Source organism: Lycorma delicatula, chromosome 12 (assembly GCF_047948215.1).
Source record: "Lycorma delicatula isolate Av1 chromosome 12, ASM4794821v1, whole genome shotgun sequence".
Lineage (NCBI taxonomy): Eukaryota > Metazoa > Arthropoda > Insecta > Hemiptera > Fulgoridae > Lycorma > Lycorma delicatula.
In genome coordinates, this window is record NC_134466.1 from 63,231,384 (window position 1) to 63,252,890 (window position 21,507).

Genomic DNA, 21,507 nt, shown 5'->3' on the forward strand with positions numbered 1-21,507 from the left:
TTTAGAGTATTAGAAGTATGAAGATATCTTTCACTTAAATTCTGGTTTCCTTATATATTTATATAAGGTTTATATAACTATTTTTTTCTCGAAAATGCACAAAAATACTTGATCAGTTTTTGTGAAATTTAGTTATGCTGTTGTAATTTATTTGACGATATGCTTGCGAAAATTTTATGAAGATTCTTTGAGTTACGTTCAATTTAATGTTGAGAACAGACAACATAACCTCAATTAGAGGTTATATTAACGTTGTATTTGTTTTTTCATAGCGCTTATGCAACGAGTCACTGTGGTAAGTTTAAACTTGATCCTTGTGTATAGGATCTACTCGAAAATCGAAGGTATGTAGTGTGATGTATTTTGAAAATCGGTGCGTTTCTGACTGTGAATTAGACCGTCGGAAATGAAATGTCTGTTTTCTTACGCTGAAATGCGCAAGATTTTTTCAAATTAAATATTGTATAAATTTACTTAATGTTTGTTTTACGTATGAATTTTTATTTATCTTCATTTTTGCACTGTTGAAGGATTCTAGAATTTTAAAAGGTGTGTTTTAATCTTTGTATTTCTCTTTTTAAATTATACTAGGTCACTGCTTCAACTAGTAAACAAGTTTTGACTTATGCTGGTCGATGCCTTGAAATCATGTTGCAAGTTATATTTACGGATATACGCTTTATATGAATTTTTTATTTTTGTTTTATGAATTGTTGTTTTATATTTTTACATCCTTCGTATTACGTATTATACAAATTTCTGTTTGGGCAATAATTCGATTGCCCAAACAGAAATTGCCCATATATATATATATTGGCCGCGAGTAGACCAGTCCTGCTCTATATATATGGTAACAGATAGCGTGCTCATACTTCAGTAACCCGAAAGCGGTCCCCCCGGGATGGGGAAAATGTGGGTGCATGAAAGGATTTTTGTAAGCAAGAATCCCGACTAGGAGATACTACCATTCACGGTGACTTAGGAAAGTTTTCACTTCGTCTCAAAAGTACTACTTATGATATATCTTGAAAAGTTCTCAATGACGGCTTATTACTGCAGTTAAGAAAAAGTCGAAAATCCATTTTTTTTTTTGGACTTTTTTGGACAATTTTTGTGCAGTCGATTGCAATCAAAAGAAAAGGTGCTCAACTAGATGTTACAACAGTCCTAAATCCAAAATTTCAACATCATACGGCTAATCTTTTATCTTATGCGAGATACATATCTACAGACGTCACCCCGAAACTAATCAAAATGGATTCAGGGAATGGTCAAAATGCACATTTCCGTTGAAATCTGAAAACCGAAATTATTCGCGACCGCAATATTTCTTTTACTTCGTACAAGGAAGTAAAAATAATAAAACAATAATTTATAATAAAAACAATTATATTTAAACGAAAACAATTTTTTAAAATTTTGATTGAATTTTTTTTTATAGTGGGAGAATTTAAGAAATGCTTTGTACGAATGCAGTTGGATTAGTAAACCTGATTGGTTTAAAAAAGCGCTACTAATTATAATGACACGCAATAACAAACCGATTGAAATTAAACCTTTCGGTTTAATGGTTCTAAATCTAAGAAATTTCGCTGCGGTAAGATTTTAATTTATTAAATAACTTATTATTGTAATTCATACATAAGGAAACATATTATTAATCAGCCTCAGGAATAGGTAAACAAACTATTCCGTTGATAAAAAACCCTTATTGGCATCGATAGATCAAGGAAAATCATCGTAGAAAACCTTGATCACAGCATCGCAAAATAAAAAATTAATTAGTTAAAATATAACCAAAAATTAATCTCATAATTTAAAAGGCGTCAATGAACATTTTTTTTGTCCCAGCGTTATAGAAATGGAATTTTTGTAGCGAATAAAGAACGATATGGCTGACCAAGATTCAAACCCGGGACCTCCAGATTAAAGGCCGAGACGCTACCACTCCGCCCCGGAGATCGGCAATATGGAAACATATAAACGTTGGATAGGATGCAAAAAATTAAAATTTTTTTCAATCGGTATTTAAATGTTCTACAACAGAGTAATATTGTTTCCAGAAAGAAAAAAATCGTTTAACTGAATTTAAATAAATTGCTGGAAACACTTATTTAAATGGATCGTTTATAAAAAAAAAGGTCAAGTAATTTGTTTATACATCGTTTTGTAAAGTCGGAAATTATTATCTTTTAAAAATAAGTGATTATTTTTTTTGGCAAAATTGTACATTCAGAAATATAATTCTATGTAGGGTTTCGTTTTCATACAGATGATGATTAGCTCACCGGCGGAAAACTGTTATTGAATATGTTACAACACGAAGGGAATCCATACCTTCTACATTTACATTTATGGACTCCCCGTTTTTCTTAAATTGAAGGTGCGGATAATCATCATTTCAAAAATAAATTCACGGACTAAGAGCCACAGTAGATCTAATCAAACAAAATTGCGAAAATGTGTGTTTTACGTATTTTCTCGCTTGTAGAATTTGTTTTCGTAGGAGGAAAAATTTTTAATTTTTTTTTCTCCCAGCCACAGTCTGCCCGCGCAAGACGGCAATGTCGGGTTTCGCTCGCTCAGTTTGCCTATATAATACCTAACTGTATGTTCGTAATTCATAATATTTATAATACTTATTTTAAATTCGTATCTTGATCCATATAAAAAAAGTATCTTCTTTTATTAAATTAAACCGTTTAAATTTTCTAATTATTGAAATCGATTGTAATTAAAATAAATTATTTTTTTGCGATTTAATTTACTTTTTAACGGTTTATTGAACATGAAGTACACGAGGAGGAAGTTTTATTTTATTCTATTAAAATAACCAGTTAATATTTTAATAGAAATCTCCGATCTCCGTGTCAACATCTCGGCTTTTCTTCCGGAGTTCCCTATGTCGAATCTCGGTCAGCCATTTAATTTTTCATACGCTACAATTTTTCCGTTTCCACATTCCCGCGCAATAACCTTCCTACTTATGTTGTGAATTAATCACGAGAAAAAAAAATAGTTTTTTAAACTTAGGTCGACTGAGTTTCTATTTTGAAACGAAATGATGACTCAATAACAATATTAAATTTTAAAAAATTCAACTCTAACACAGTTTATAATTAAAATAAAAAAATAACTATTATAAACAAAAATACCTTTGTAATAATGATCGCCTAAAATTACAAAAATAATATGTTTACATTAAAATAAAGTAAAATGATTACAGTTTATTAATTTTCGGAATACACTTTCTTTTTGTATTATTTTCAGCACACTCTAAGGAAGAACTTTGAAAAATAAATATTTTATTTTCAAATCTGAATTTAAATGTTGGAAAAATAAAATGTTACTAAGCCTTTCTAACACGCACAATGTAATGGTACAATGTGTTTATCAATAAAAGTACGATACAATAATAGATTTTATTACTATTAACATTTAAAAAAAAAAACCTACGGTAATGGATGCGCTGGGATATACGAACGAAAGCAAGTAATTATTAGTACCGTGGATGGGATACTCCTAGGTGTACAAAGTCAAAGCCGGTTCTTTAAATCCATCCTCACCCTGCGCATCTACAAAGCGTTTTAAATTTTAAAGAGTGTAATACATTAAAAAAAAAGAAAGAAGTTCATAGATTGAAAAAATACGGGTTTTGAAAACTAATATCGTTAAATAAATAATTTTCAATCCGTTGAAAATTAATTAACATTTTGATTAAAATGTAAATAGCGATAAAATTTAATAAAATTGGTGATCCTTAAATAACGTTTTGAATTAGTTACTAATTTAGGAAAATACAATGTAATAAAGGCTCCTATCTGAAAACGATCTGATTTTTTCCCCAATAAGGCCATCATACTCCTAAATAAATCGTAAAGGGAGGGGGAACTAAAAAAAAAAAAAAACAACGTAAAATAAATTTCTAACAGTGGTGTTATGAAATAGTTTTTAAAACCGATTAAAATAGAGAGATTTTAGCATAAAAAAAGTTGAGTTTTCGACAGTCCTCAGCTACTTTTCAAAAATCGTCTGTAATACCTATTAACTAACACACTCAACAGCGAAACGCTTTCTTTTTCTGTTTAGCTTCGGGAAACACCATAAGGTATTACTTCAGAGGATGATATGTATGAATGTGAATTAAGTGTAGTCTTGAACAGTCTCAGGTCGACCGTTCTTGAGATGTGCGGTTAATTGAAAGCCAAACACCAAAGAACACCGGTATCCACGATCTGGTATTCAAATCCGTATAAAAGTAATTGCCTTTACTAAGATTTCAACCTTATAATTCTCGACTTCGAAATCAGTCGATTTGCGACGAGGAGTTCACCGCTAGACCAACCCGGTCAGTTTCACAGTGAAATGCTCCAATTTTTGTATAAGACTAATACTACTTGGTGTGTACTAAAGACCACTTTAAAAATTAGTAATATAAAAAAAATTAACGACCGCCATTTTGGTTAGGGTTATCATATCTCAACAGTTGATAGTTAAAATTTTTCTCTTTAAAGTGATATAATCACAATCTGCTTTCTATTTAATATTATTTATTTGTCCCTCAAGTGTAATTATGATCTGGTGATTTCAAATCGAAACAAAACGATCGTTCCAAGTTAGCAGTATTTATTAAATTCCATTTTTTTTAAGGTTCAACGATTTTATTTAATACTTTGATATATAAATATATTTGTTCGTTATAAACAAATATTTAAATTAAAATGTTGTCTTATTTTTTTGTTTCAGTCAGTGAATGGTATTTATACATATTACAATTTAATAAATAATTTTGAAAAAAAATAAAAATTGTATTTTTTTAAAAATAAATAATTTAATCAAAAAGCACAATGAAAGATTTCTTTTAATCGATACCAATTTAAATACAAAGCCAATAACGTTGGTATAACGTGGAGGTAAAAAAGGTTGAGAATTTCTGTCCTAAATAAAGAAAAATAAATGTAAACTACAAAGTATAAAACCCGTAAGAGTTGCAATATTTTAACAAATTAAACGGTCTATCCAACGGCAAAAGACTTCATCTTACAAGACGCTTCAAAGAAAAAAAAATTTAATAAAAGTTTTTTTCTTGAAATAATATTAATAATAAAATGGTTTTAAGAGTATGATTTAAATTAAATTAAAGCTCCAGTATAAGATCGTATTACTCTTTAAAGTTTAAATTACCGAGTGACTTTCTGAGTGCGGTACACTATTGTACTATTGGCAGTTCCAGCACTTAGTAAAATTCAACGCATCTACGCGTTTACGCTTTTTAAACTTTAAAGTGAAATACAATTTGTAATTCTTTAACCAAGAACAACAGCCACCACAAAAACAAATGGTTTCTTCACTGCGGCCACGCGGTCCCCCCAACCCCTTCTCAGACACACGTGTGTCTGAAGGTTAATAATTACGTGGAGTGAATAATTACTGTTTACTTCTTTCCAGAAAATCGCCGCCCCAAAACCGCGATCGCGAATAGGTATCACCATCTGTAAGTTCCCTATTACCTTCCTTTCCCTTCAAGAAAGAAGAAAGAGGGAACAAGCCCAGCAGCCATCAGCCCAGCAGTCGCAAGCCCAGCAGCCACCTGCCCAGCAGACACCTGCCCAGCAGTCACCTGCCCAGCAGCCACTGACAGCACAGAAGAACGAAGAAACCTGCACTTTCCCCCGTTCAGCCCTTCGGGGCTTCGGGAATTACAAGGTTAATGGTATGTAACTTCGGTTACTACCAATTCTTGGAAAGTGCAGGCCAAAGAAGAACGAAGAGGTCTTCGGAAGAAGAAGAAGAGGGAGAAGAAGAAGGAAGATCCTCTACTCGTCCCAACATCATGGACTGGAGTCCGGAACAGAGCCCAGCAGAGATGCGTCCTGAAGGGCAGCCATACCAGAAGCGGATGAAGAGCTTCTACACAACCTCTCCTATTTCAAAACTTACAGTAAGACAAAATAACCCAGCAATTGCGACTCCTCCGGAAAAGGGGACGCATTGCTCCCTCCTTATAGCTAGTGCCCCGTTGTGGCGTATTCCTGCTAGCCTATTAAAGAGTTAGCACCGAAAGGACTTCAGTGGACGGTCTGAAGGGGAATTACGTCGGGAGGACAGGCTTTATAAGCCTAGCCTTCCGCGGTCGGCCCATGAAATGGGTTCGATAACGCTGGTTTAACAACGGATTGGAATGCAATTAAATCCGTCTTAAATTCACTAAAATAATAATAGACAAAACTTGAAAAATTAGATCCGAGATTAAAAAAATAACCCTTTTAAAAACAAGCCCGATTAGAATGATCCAGCAGCAAGGGACTCTGTCCAGGTTCTGCGATAAAGTAGGGAGTAATAGACTCCTGCCAACTTTGCATTCCATTCCATTCCATTAACCAAGAAGAACAATAATAATTTATTTCGTTATTAAATTGTAACAATAGGCTTACTCTCTGTCATAGTTACTGAATTTTGTATGAAGTGTTAAATGTCATGACTGACCGGGATTCGAACCCGAAACCTCCGGATGAAAGGCCGAGACGCCACTAATAACAATATTTATATATCTGTAATGGATATATATGTGTGTGTGTGTGTGTGCGCGCGCGCGCGCTCGCGTGTGTACGCGTGCGTTACATGTTAACTTCTTGTTTTTTTTTTTTTTACATTCCTGAGGCTAAACGAGCATCACAGGAATGGAGACACAAAAATTCACCCAGCCAAAAAAAGTGAAATTATCCCCACATGTTCGAAAGGTTACGCTGACAGTATTTTTCGATTCTGAGAGAGTTGTTTATAGTGAATTTATTGCCCCGAGGAACAACAATGAATGCCGAATCTTACTGTGAAGCTTTAAAAAATTGCGTAAAGTCATTAAAGAGCGAAGACCCGGAAGATTGAGCGACGGGGTCGTTTTTCTTCACGACAACGCTACTCTTCATCCAGCTCATGTGACAAAGGAGTTACTGCAAAAATTCAAGTGGGAAGTGTGGTCTCATCCGCCTTGCAGCCCTGACCTAGCAGCCTTCGAATACCACCTATTTGGTCCTCTCAAGCGAAACCTGCGAGGAGATATTTTCGCTGATGATGAAGAACTGAAGGAAGCGGTCGTTAAATGCTTGAAGGAAATTGGACATTTTTATGAGAGCGGAATTGAAAAATTGTCACAAGGTTAATTCCTGCATTTTCACAAGGTGACCTTTTTGAAACCTGTCTCCATTCCTCTTGTAATCCTTGCGGTTTTTTTTTATTGTATATACTGTTCGTGATGTTCTTTCTTTCTGGGAAATTTTCACCGTTCCCTTTTTTCTCAGCTTTCTGCTAATGCAGCTTCACATTCTTTGTTCGTTCTAAACCTAAAATCTTTTTAGCAGCGCTGTGTATTTGTCTAGACAGTTCTTACCGTTTACCTTTTTACGGGTATTTTAATTTTTTTCATGAAAGAATGCTGTAGCATTCTTCGTTTCAGTAGCACTAAGGAATCGATCTACGCCTACGTAACTAAAGCTGTCCTTTTTTCTCTTTGATTTTAGCCTTAAACGGTTCATTCCATTCAGAATGTATTATTACATATTAAAACGATAGTGTTACTTTTTGTACACCCGGTATATTTCTCTCAAATTATTTTTTTTATTCTGAACTCTTCAGAATAGAATTTTCTATTCTCTTAAATTTCTTCATTATATTATCGGCCATTTATTTTTCTGCAATCTCCCTCCTCCATTCCGTATTTAGAACGCCATCAGGCCTTTTCTTTTTCTGTCTATTTGCATACATTCAGAGCGTTAATCATATACATTCACGAGGTAATCCTAGAGTTATTGATAACGTAAACGATCAATATATTTGTAAATATGGAAATGCATTGTTTTTTAGTTAATGTTTCCGAAATATTCCATCCTGATTTTTGCTCTGTAATAATAATATATAACTTTTTAGATTTTATTTACGGTAAAAATTATTCTTTTTTTTTTTGTTTTTAAAATTATTTTTTAATGGTTCCCAGGAATGTAGCTCTAATGATCTCTTTTTAAAAAAATATTATTTTTAGTTTTTATGTAATATTACTTTCCGAAAATGCCAATTAACTATTGTTAATATAACAAAAATCTTTTCGTAATATAGATTGCAATAATGCGATTTCATGGTATCTAACAATTATATAAAAATTAGGGGTTTCAACTTAAAAAGGGAAGACGATTGCCGTATCTGAAATATGACAAATATTTCAGTCATGCCGATAGAATACTGCATTAAAAATCAAGAAAAGTTTAAATCCTTAGTAGGTTTTCTAGTTTATAAGAACCCAATGATGACATACGTGAAATTAACGCCCTGCATATAAAAACAGTAAATTTCTTTCGGTTCACTTATATTACGCGAACACTTACTGGATGTAGTTCAGTTTATGGTAAAGATCTATTAATTGAACTCTAACGACTGGCGTACATAATTTTAAGCGACTTACAGTACTACATTCCGTGAAATTGAATCGGCTTTATTCATTAATTTATTGACGTCAGTTTTACTCATATATTTGTGTTCTTTAAATGCAGAATGTTTCATTAAGCCGATTAATGTTTTACTATTATTTGGCGTAAAAATAAAATAATACACGAATAATAAATAATAGGAAAGTGTTATAATGTCTTGAAATATTATTTGCCTGTAATTTGAATCGTTCCAATATACGTGAATACTAATAATACTACAAAAAAATGAAATAATTGCCGATATTAAGAAAGTTTTTCCTTTTATTGGAGTTTTTTAATATTTTTGTTTTTTTGATTTTTCAATAATCTATTACTAAAAAATACTAATATTGTAGCAAACATTTCCGCCACTGTATTACACCTCATCATATTTGAGTATTTAAAAAAATTATTTACCCGGAAATTATAAAAAAAGTTTTACATTAAATTTATTAATAAATAAATTATATTTTAAATCTGGAGAAAATCGGATCGTATAATTACATTTTGAAATAAATTCTTTATGATTAAAAAACAATAGTCTGGAAATTAAATTCTTAAATAAAGTATGGGATATTTAATTTTTAAATACATTGTAGGGTATTTATTTTTTAAACATGTGATATATAATTTTTAAATAAAAGTAGTTTATCTTACGAGAAACTCAGGTGTTTATGAATATCGGTGACTAAGGCAGTTGTAACGTGATGATGTCTCCCACCACCTCTTATTCCCTTTATACAATTTAATTTTAGTTTAACTGTACTCGAAGGTACTGTTTTTTCAAACATTTTGAAAAAAAAATCACCTAAGTTACTTACAAATCATGTTATGGTCGGGGAACGGATTGATTTACAAAAAGGTTAATCATTAAAAAAAGAAAGTATAATATGTGACTAAAGTTATTTTTGGGAAGTAATAATTTCTAGGTTCTGAAAGTTATAGATCATTTAATACGGGATTAAGAGAGAAGTCAAAAGAGTTGGGTTAAAAGAACCAGTAGGACGCATATATATATTTAAAAATAACTTATATTTAAACTTAATTTAAAACTTATATTTTAACTATATTTTAAAATAACTTTTAGCCGTAATTAGTTTGGAAAAATAAATAGGTCAGTGCATTATCTTTGCGGGTTAAGTGTATAGTACTCTCAGGATAATTAAAAATAATGTCTCTGAAGGGTAGAAGGTGATAAATATAAAAGCGTGAAAAATCGAGTAGTACTGGTACGTAAATAATAGGAAACAAACGGTCGGGAAATCAGAATTTTAAATAAAATATGGTATTTAATTTTCAGGTTAAGTATTGGGGGTATTTAATTTTTAAATAAAGTATGAAAATGTCGAATTTTATCTTTAAAATTATTTTATGAGTATTTGTGCTCGCGGATTTATTATCTTGATTATTAATTTGATAAAATTATTTATGTAGTAAGATTAGCCGTGGAATCCTGACGCAAAAAAAATGAGGTTGGCATTCTTCATTTATCCCGTATTAGTGTAAGAAGGATTCGGCACAAGGATTTGTACTTTCATCTGTATAAAACTATACAGGTGTAATGAGCATGACAAAGACAGTTGATAATATTGTGTGAAAATTTTACGTTAAAATTGACGAAGCGCATTTTCAATTATCAAACAAAATGTTTGTTACTGGTTTGATTTGAATCGCCCAGTAACATCATCCTCTACACATTCTAAATGTAACGATCAGGTGTGTTGACAATTTTTTTTATCGGCTCTTATTTCTTTTTTCCTGAATTACATCACTGTGAGTTAGACGATATTGCTTACGAAACTCCGTTAATCGCTAATATTGTTATTCCGTTAATCGCTTACGAAACTCTTGAACAATCTCGGTTCAAGAGATGCTCTCCGGTCACGTAACTTTCAGAGAAGGAGGTTCTACCGGTACGCAAGGATTTTCTATGGCGTTATCTCAAGTTTATACTGTCTACTAATAACCTAGGAACATTAACGAATTTAAGGCCTACACTAAAGAAGAAATCACAATTATGCTAGAGATCAAGGTGCGAATAGCGATCACATACCTTCGTTATAAACTTTTACCGGTACAGAAAAGAATGTTGCAAAATATTTATAAAAAATGAAATACTTCTTTTTACGGCATCAAATTAGCTGAAATTAAATAAATAAGTTATTTTTTAAATTTTGATTTTCATTTTAAAAATCGTCACTTTCTCCTGGGTTATTCTGTATTTATTAATTACTAGTTTTTCTGGAGAAAATTATACGAATCTACGAGTAGATAACACTAGTAATAATAATTAAAGAACGAATCATTTTATGAAACTTTAACTAATTAGACGAATTAGTCTATTCTCCCTTAATACTAACCTTCAATGGGGTAGAACGTCGGCCGATGGCTTAAAACCTTCCCTGGAATAACACAAATGTATCCTGCAAATTTGAAAGTAATTGGTCGGTTGGTTCTCGCGTGATGCAATAAAAATCAAACAGACGTGTGTATATATAAATGTGTGTGTGTGTGTTAGTTTGAGAATGTACCTGATGCATGCAGAAATTAACCTTCAATTACTAACAAATACCTCGTTTGAATTTTGAAAATCGGACGATTATTTGCAAATTTATTACGTATAAGAAAACCCCATTGCACCTTCCAAAACAGCTTCCCGGGGGCACCTCCTTTGTTACAAATTGATGGTGTCGATTTGTCTAACCCCATACGAGGTGCTTGCAAACCTCACCACCCTAGCCTCTCACGCAGTCCCCACGGAAGCCCATTATTGTTAAACAGAATTTTTTTTAATTTATTTTATTCTGTTTAACGTAAATTTAATTCTGTTATTTTTGTAATATTATTCATTCGATCAATTCAAATCATTCAGTTCAAACCCAGCTCACACAGTGATATAGGCTCACAGTAAACAGTTCATTCAAAGTAAATTTCCACTGCTCTCTCTCTCTCTCTCTCTCTATATATATATATATATATATATATGTGTGTGTGTGTGTGTGTGTGTTTTTAGAGATTTTTCGAGATGAAATATATCTGAAAAATTTTGATTTATGCCAAGAAAGATGGGTAAAAATTTGGCTGTGATTGATAGAGTAGTTTTTTTTGTTTATCCCGAACAAAGAAAAATCCTCTTCTACTTTATATAATCGTATAGATACATGCTTTTTTAAAAATAGAACTAATATTTTGTTTTGTTTTTTTCCCCAAAAAAGTGATCAAATTTTTACAAAAATAATTAAAAAATTATAGATTTCAAAAAAGTATTAAGATACAATATTTACTCATGTAAGAATATCTTTAATCGGCTTTATTAAATCTGAGAATTTCTAACTACCAAGGGCATTTGTTGTTTTGCTTCTATGGACACTCATGAAAAATGAAATAGCCACCCATTTGTTTGGAGTTGGATCGTGATAACAGCTAATCTGATTCGTTACTTTGTTTTTACTTCATTCTGCGAGTAAAAAAACATTTTCATTGATTAACTCCAGTAAAAGACTAACAATATGGGAATCGCAGCATCACTAGATCTGGTCGAGGTCTGTGTGTCTATTGAAATATAAGTGTAGGGAATATACCCACGTAACTGATCAAATAACAGTATTTGGAATGACTTCACACTGCAAGTCACTGTAATGATTTCTATATCAGTGCACTACATTTTTTGCGATGTAACTATTGAGGTATTTAGCTTGATATTCAGATATCTTCTACTCTTAGAAATAAGAAAAAATAATGTTATTAGGGGTTGTTACCCTTATCTTTTACATTCTTACAGCTCTTGAGCAAATCGTTTACTTCAGTGTAATTCCAATATTATGAGCACATACAGAGGTGGCATAAATTCTACAAGATCTCTATTTTACAAAACAAAAAAGAATTTTGTATCTTCATGCAACAGAATTTCAGAAAGAGCAACGTGCAAGCTTAGAAAGCTAATAAATAAGAAAATAGAAATATAAAATGAAGTTTATGAAAAAGCTAATTTTCTGTTAACTTGCAAGAGAAATTTAATTGAATATAGAATCAATATGCTCATTTGTAAAAAAAATAGAGAATTAAATTTCCTATAAAAAAAGTATAATGAACATGGCTCTTTGATAGCCATTATCAGTGATGCACACTGATAATGTGCATATTATCACAGTGTTCTTTGAAATTTTGGTCATTTTTAATTTTTAATTAATACAGTAAGATTATTTTTGGTATCGGCAAAATTTAAACTTTTAGTTAAAATTGATAATTCTGTTTTATGCTTTAATAATTAAATTTGTTAATTTGGGATAAATTTATTGACATCTACAACCACAAGAATGTATACAGAGTTGACATTTTAAACTCTTTTATATCAAAAATAACCAATTAAAAATGGTTATTTAAAAAATTTTTTGATTAATAATCTAGTCAAAAGTTTTCAGTGTCTGGACTAGATCAAACACCAAAGCTGCAATTATCAAGAGCAAGTACGTAAGTGCTTTATGTAAATATAAGTAAAAACTAATAAAAGTAATATTAATAATAATAATAAAGTATTCAAAATAAAAGTAACAATAAAATGATTATAAAATCTGCTTCATTGTAACCATTAAAAAATTTTGAAAATAGAAGACAGGAGTACATAATCTGGAGAAATATAGAAAATAAATTCAGAGACAGTGAATAATAGTGGATAGCAGTGTATAATTACATTATATTTTCTAACAATTTAAATTTTAGATGCTGAATCTAAAATAAGGTAAGTTTGAAAATGCTTTATTTTAATTTACAAATTTTTCTTTGGATATTTTAAGTTTTTTTCTGATAATATTTTTTTGTATTACGTACAAAGATTTAAAAAGATTATTTATATAAGTTATTTCTTAACGGTTTATATTTTTCTAAAACAAAATTTATATTATTACTTACAAAATTTACACATACAGATAAGTCATTCTATACTGAATATATCTTCCAAATATAAGATTTATGAACAATGTTATGCATACATACTAGCTGTGCGAGTTCGAGAACGAAACTTTGTCGGATGTTCATTCTGATGAAGTGAGTGAAAGACCAAAGAAAAATGGCATAAAAAACAGTGTCTTCAACATGATATCTATTACAATTTCTACTATTCCAGGAATACATATCGGTAATAATGCTTACGTATGCAAAATACTATACTCCAACTTCTTCCTGAAGTAACGCATCCACAAGCTGCTGATTAGTAAACTCAGATGATCTTTGTTTAAATATTTTATAATACAATATAAAAATAATTTAATTCATTAATGTCTAAATATTTTGGATGCCTGGAACTTTTACTTGCATAGTAAAATTATATAGAGAAATAACCCACCATTATTGAAACTGATAAGTATATTCCTAATCCTTAAAGTATTTTTGTTACTGTTTCCTAATAGTTTAAAATTTTTATTTTTCCTTTTGTGGCAGAATTGAAAAAAAAAAAATTGCATCTCTGCAATAATTTAATTTTTATTAACTTTTATTATTTAAAACATTAAAACATTTAAAACTTAATTAAAACATTTATTATTTGTATTACTAGCTTAAACTTTTCACAATTTATTTTTTGATACGATATTATTTCAGATAAACATAAATATTTTGAGTACAATAGTATATATTCAAACAATTTTGAATATAAAGTATTTTATCACTATGTTTACCTATCTAAGCCTATAATTTTTGATTTTCCTAACTCTAATTTTTGTTGTAATAAATATTTTACTTTTGGCATTTAGTAGGAAAAGGAGTTTGCTATGTGGGAAATTAAATTTAGATTTGAGAAAGAGATTGGCAAGACGTTTCATTTGGAGTGTTATGCTTTATCGTGCAGAAACATAGACTTTAAGAAAGGAAGACAAACAATGAATTGAGATGTGGGTGTGGCATAAAATAGTAAATGTCTGTTGGCAGGGTTAAGTAACAAATGAGGAGATTTCGAGAAGAGTATAGAAGAGGAAGGGAATATGTTAAATATCATTTTAAGCAGGAAAAGAAACCGGCTAGGACACAATGAGAAGAAACTGTTTACTAATAGATGCAGTTGAAGGATTGGTAAATGGAAAGAGAGGAAGGGGAAGAAGAAGATTTCAGTTGATTGATGGGGGTTGTGGAAAGAGGAAAATGTACGGAAACAAAAACACCTGCACAGGACGGGAACAAGTGGAAAGCAGCCATGGCAAAACCTGTTCCACTGGCACAGCACAATGAATGAATGAATGAATGAATCGGTATTATTGTAATATATTCTGAATCTCGGTTTGTAGGAACAGAAATCAACTTATACAAATTATAATCTAATTATTCCACAATTGGCAACTTAAGAAAATACACTATTTTCTTTGAATTAAACTTACAATTTTAATAAATTTTTGAATTCTCTTATTTTCTAATTTCAGTTACAGTGACAGTTTATTAAAATAATATTTGGAAACTTTCTCCTTTTCATTAAATAACTCTCTAGTTGATATAATGCTGGGGAGCAGCATTCCTAATTTACAATATGTCAAATTGACCAAGAAATTTAATTTTTCTAATTCGGCAAAATCATTAAAATTTTTATTCATTATTAACAACTTATTATGTAAGTTCTTAAAATTAACTTCAATTAATTATATTACTGGTTTTTATTAAATTAATTTATAATATCTATACCAACAACAGTACTTACTGGTCATTCATTTGATTTACAATATCATCTTGTATAAATTTTATTTGTTGTAACAATTTTTCTCCATCATATACATTTAAATTAATAGTAAAGAATTTAACTGTTGAACTGAGGCGATTAATAATTCCTCTTTTATTTCTTATTTTGCTGCTTAACAAAACTATTTCTAAATTTTCATTTATGAACGTTTTCGTATGATTAATAATTTAAAAATAATTATGTCTCTAGACTTATGACAATTATCAATACAAAATATTCTTTTTTATTTACATTATACAACTGATTATCATTAAAACAATTTAATATATGTTCATAAATATTATTCAAATTTTCTAAACGGTTAAATAATTTAACCAAACCATAATAATGGTTTAACAAACCCATAATAATTCTATCAGGACTATTCCAAAATTAATAGTTAACCTCTCTTATTTTGGCTGCTTCTGGAATGAATTCCTTTTGGGAACAGCAAGGAGCTGGAACAGGATCTAGTTTCTACAGCAGGAGTAACGATAAACAGGAGAAAGACCTGCAACAGGAGTAAGGATTAATTTCTATATTGGAGTAAGGATTTTTCCTTTGAATCTATTTAATTTTTTGAGGTCTTAATTTTTGAAAAATTAGTTTTACTTTCTGCAGTCTGAGTGGAGTATAAAGGGCCCCTTCTCGAAAAACAAAAAATATGAAAACTAAAATACTAAGAATGGTTAGCACTAGAATAAAATATAAAACACGAATACAAGAACCGAATTTAAACTTTTTTCCTAATGATTTTACAACGTTGCAACGTAAACTTACGAAAAAAAGTTTTGTTCTGGTTGTTTTTCATAGACTTTATTGTATCAGTTTTCTCAGGATTAAATTTTCTACAAGTTATTGTACATAAAACATAAAAAAAACATGTTATTCGTCACCAAATTATTTTTGTTTTACATTGGCTGTCGTGAAAACTACGGGAGAGATTAAGTTCTGGGACCTGTTTTATTCAATTTTTTAGTTTGTGAAACATAAGAAACCACATAGTTTATCCCATATATAACACCGTAAAAACTTCATATTACCTCATTTCTCAGATGACAATTTTTCTCTAGCTGTAATTCAATATATATTTTGTTGATTATTATTCATTTTCATGTCCAATATTTTCCTGTCATTGTTCAATAATTAGCATTGTTTATTGCTATTTTCAGCAAAACTAAAAATGGAAAGAAAATACATTAAAATAAAAAATATACAGATAATTTTTTATTTAATCGAAACAGGCTACTTATTTTATATCTGCATAAAATAATATCTTTATGCCAATATTTGGTTTTATTTTATTGAATGAGTTGAGGGTTCATCTAATAAATAGATGCAAAAGTTTGTGGAGCTGTTCGTTTCCAACAGCATCACGCAAGAACCAATGAACCGATCATTGTCATATTTTTAGAATAAAATTTGATTATAACAAAAAAGGTTTTAAGTTGCACATCAAGACCCTAGCCTTCTTGGGGGTGAAAAGTTGTGATTTTAAAGATATTCATTAAAAAAATAAAAATTAATTCTTACTTCATCAACTTTCTGTCATCATAGCAATAATTGAAATGACTAAATCTTTTTTCTTTAATGAATATCTGTGATATATATTATCACAGAAATGTGGACAGGTGTTGGGGGTCCAGGTGACAGAGCCCTGACTGAACTAGTATATAATAAATTAATAATTTTCTTAAACTTGTATGAGAGTAAAAGTATGTGTTTGTATTTGTATTTGTAGGGGTGCATTTGTAGCGATTCTTAAGTGGTTGAAGAAATTTGCATGAAATTCTGATGAGACTGAAACTGAAAAACATGTCACAATTTGTGAAAAATGATTGTGAAATGAACAGAAATACCAAAAGAATGATGTTAAAAAAATATTTTTTGTTAATTTATTAATATTTTAATAAAAACAACAGGTATGGAGCATCATTCAAAACATCATGGTATAATCAATTACTACAAATTACAATCATGAGTAAAAAGACAAAAATCTATTTAATTATCATATATAAAAAAAATTACTATTTTTCCATAACTATTAAATATATAAGCAACAATTTCACTGTACTGTTCAAAACGTATGAATGAAGAATTTACTTAAAAATATACAATCTAATAGAACTGCAGAATTCAATCGTGCACTGATATAATTAGCAACTTATGATAGTAATTATACTGCCATAAAAGTAGTATTTACAATAGTTTTTGTTGTTATTTAATTGGCTTGAAACTATTCACCATTCTAATTATTTTTGGAAAAATTTTTCAACCTAGTTTAACTATAAGGCTATTTTCCAATAAAATCTAGTAATCATATAACTAAAACCTTTTAGAAAATAAGACGATGGTGAAAAAACTATACTTTACGGCTATGTTATTAATAATGTAGATGATACATTACCGATAATCCAGAAAGTTTGAAAGCGAGATAATTTAATAAAAGTAGATAGAATACATGACGACTCACACCTGAAAAAAAAAAAAAAAATTTAATTGTCTGAAACAAAAATTAATAAATTATGTTAATTAAACTATACGGCTATTATCCAATATAATCTAATAAACATGAAACAAGTATAATGTGCTAGAATATATGATGATGATGATGATGAAATAACTGTACGATATCCCTTTGTAATCACTGCACTACATGATTAAAGAGATGCATCAAAATTAAGTTGCAATTTTGCCATGTTTTTGAACTGAAAGTAATACATTAATGTGTTCAGGTACAGCACTGGCTGTGTTGTTTTTTTCACAGTCGCCCAGCAGCAGTTCTTTAAGTCATTCAGTATGTATGCATTATCGTGTTCAACACGGCGTGAATGAAATGATCATGAGTATTCGGCACATTAAAATTGTAGAAATTGCAAGTGAACATAACACCAGTGAAATTATTGTGTATGCGACTTCAGTGACAATCAGCTTGGTTACCCCAACATGTGTGCACAAATTGTGCCACATCTGTTGACAGACAACCACAAACGTCAATGTTTGCATCTGCTCTTTTTTTTTCTTTGACCATATTCCATGACTGGTCAATTGGTTTTGAAACAAATCAGCATAGAGGATGAGAGCTGGATGGTTAATTACACTATTTAAACTGAAGAGCAACACATAAATATAGGTACAAAACTAGAGGACAACATAAAATTTGAAAACATCCCCACATGTTCGAAGATTTTATGCTGGCAGACAACTAAGATTTTTCAGGGAGTTCTTTGTACTACATTTATGACTTGAGTAACGACAGTCAATGAAAAAATCTTACCCAGAGTTTTAAAAAAATTTGCCTCAATCCATTAAACTTAAAATATAGGAAGATTAAGCGACGAGGACGTTTTTCTTCACAACGATGCTGCTCCTAATTCAGTTCACATGATAAATATACTACTGCCAAAATTTATGTGGGACGTGTGGTCTCATCTACCTGACAGCCTTGACATGTACCCTCGACCACCAAATGTATTGCCATCTCTAGCTTGTCCAGAGAAGGCAGCGTTTCGCTACTAATGAAGACTGCGATGAAGTAAGCGATCCTTAAATGGTTGAAGCAATTTGCACGAAATTCTGATGAGACTGAAACTGAAAAACACGTCACAATATGTGAAACATGTTTGGAAAATATTTTGCGCTATTTTCAAAAAATTTAGAAAATATGTAGGTGTTTGTTAAACAAAAGAGAATTGTGTTATCTGTATATGTTTATTTTATAGAGCGGGTGTAACTTACTTTCTGATCGTCCGTCGTATTTTACTCGAAAAGAAGTCTTGAAAGCATGTGTTTTTAAAATAAGTAGTGTAGTTAAATGATAGCACTTACATCTGAAACAAAAAAAAAATAGTTGTAAATAATTTTAGTAGCAATAATAAAATATTAATGATTACATAAATTAATCTATGCTTCTATTATCCAAAAAAATCTAATAATCATATAATAAGTTAAAACTGTTAGAAAATAGGACGATGCTAAAAAATATTGTACGTTACCACTACGCAAATTATACTGAATAATATATATTAATCAGCTCGCAAGTCTTGAAAGTAGCATAGTTTTAAAATAAGTAGAGAACTTATTTTATGTTAATGATAACATGTGCTGCTGAAACAAAATAAAACATAGTTTTATTATCTCTAACAATATTAAATGATAATTAACTACATGGATGTTTTACGATAAAATCTATTAATTACAAAACAAGACGTATAAACCGATAAAAAATATAGCACTACTGAAAAAACTGTCCATTACTATTATCGAATAATACTGAACCTGATTTATTAGTCACACCGACGAACAGGTCTTGGAAATAGAATGAGGTTTAAATTAAGCAAACATTTTTATACACAACGCATGCACCTGAAAACAAAAAAAAAAATTATTCTACTGAAAAATTATCATGATTATATTAATGAAGCAACAGTTCTATTGTCTAATAATAATAATCATGAATAAAGTATTACCTTTTAGGAAATATGGAGATGATATAAAACCTTCTTCTTGAATTTTAGGATCAGCCGCAGAAAAGAGATTCTACTTTTGAAAGGCTGATTGTATATTTATATCCAAAGTACATTTTCTTTTTAAGCAATGCTTCTTTACACACATTTACATTTCAATGACTTTACTTTACATTTCAACTATTCAAACACAGAACATGCACAAAACCAAACATGTAAACACCAAACAACTCCACATCTCACTCTACGAGAAGCTAACCGAACAACAAAACCAGGGCAATACAGTAGATAATAATTTATTAATAAACAGAGTTCTACGAAGAGTTCAAAATAGCAAACTCAATATTACAAAAATATCAGAATTTAAGAAAATTCTGACATTACTAAAATTATTTATTACTGCTAGAATTACTTTAATTGAACCTGAATTGGAATTTTTCAAAAAACATGCATTAAAAAGTTTTTTTACACACTTCTTTTCAACATGTCATCATGTTTTACATGCCTTTTTTACATCTAATTCTACAACATAATAATCCATAAAAAAAAACAAGAATCCAGTTTTCCAATTACTTTTACCAAAATCAATTGCGTGGGATGCGAAAGCGACTTAAAACTAAAACTTAACCAAATGATGATATAAATACATACAAAACTGGAAAAACCCCACATATAGAAAAGTATATAGATAAAAAATAAACACAAACTACAGTAGGATTAACTGGGGCGAACACGATATTTTTCTTAACAACGCATATTAATATTATAATATTAATATGCGTTGTTAAGAATATTATTATAATATTATAATACAATATCTTAATATTCAAATTTAAACAAAAAAAATATAAACAAATTTGCTGATGAAACTGTAAAAAAATTAGTTACAAAATAAGTATTCCTCCTTCCAATAATTAGTATTACAATAATAAAAATACCAAAACAATGATGTTAAAAAAATATTTTTTGTAATTTATATATATTTTAATAAAAACAACAGGTATGGAGCATCATTCAAAACATCATGGTATAATCAATTACTACAAATTACAATCATGAGTAAAAATACAAAAATCTATTTAATTATCATTTATAAAGAAAATTACTATTTTTTCATAACTATTAAATATATAAGCAACAATTTCACTGTACTGTTCAAAACGTATGTATGAAGAATTTACTTAAAAATATACTATCTAATAGAACTGCAGAATTCAATCGATGATATAAATACATACAAAACCTGAAAAAACCCAAATATAGAAAAGAGTATAAATAAAAAATAAACACAAACTACAGAGGCTTTCCCGGCTACGCCGGTCAACTAAAGATAAGCATCTACTATCGACGCAGAAATAACATATATTCAAGTTTGAAGCTTTATAAAATAAAAACTACCCGAACCTGAGATAGGATAAAAGCAGTGCAACACATATACGTCGATAGATACTAAGGTACGTACATATGTTTTTTTTTTAAGTGAAAACTTCTTTAGGCGCGTTGTGTCAGAATTTTTTGTACATACGAATTACACGGGAACAAGGGAAAAAAATCGCTGACTCGCAATAAAAATTTGTTACGTAATGTAAGACGCTAGGCATATATATGAAAGATTTTGCCAATCGAATTATTAATTATTCCATTTTACCAATCAAATTTAACGATTAAAATCTAGAGTTTACAATTAAAGAGTAAGAGTTACAATTAAAAAGTAATAAGTGCAATATTACATCACGGATTTTTTATTCGTAAAGTTCATTATACTAGTTTTATTAAAAAAGGAAAAATATGTTATGAAGTGATATGACTATAAAAAAAATTAAATTTGAAATACAATTACAAAACTCTTACCGGCCCGATTTTATTTATATGTAATACATATCACATT

General features: G+C 29.9%; 1 protein-coding gene across 1 annotated transcript in view; it reads left to right on the plus strand.

Annotated features, from left to right (window-relative positions):
* The window catches only part of LOC142332783 (uncharacterized), a 31,132-nt gene extending 14,192 nt beyond the window's left edge, over window positions 1-16,940 (plus strand). The window contains exons 4-7 of the mRNA XM_075379399.1: window positions 1,442-1,597; window positions 4,747-4,756; window positions 13,176-13,194; window positions 16,895-16,940. Coding sequence (XP_075235514.1) covers window positions 1,442-1,597; window positions 4,747-4,756; window positions 13,176-13,194; window positions 16,895-16,940 — 231 coding nt within the window. The remainder of the gene's footprint in view (window positions 1-1,441; window positions 1,598-4,746; window positions 4,757-13,175; window positions 13,195-16,894) is intronic.
* Window positions 16,941-21,507: the final 4,567 nt, after the last annotated feature.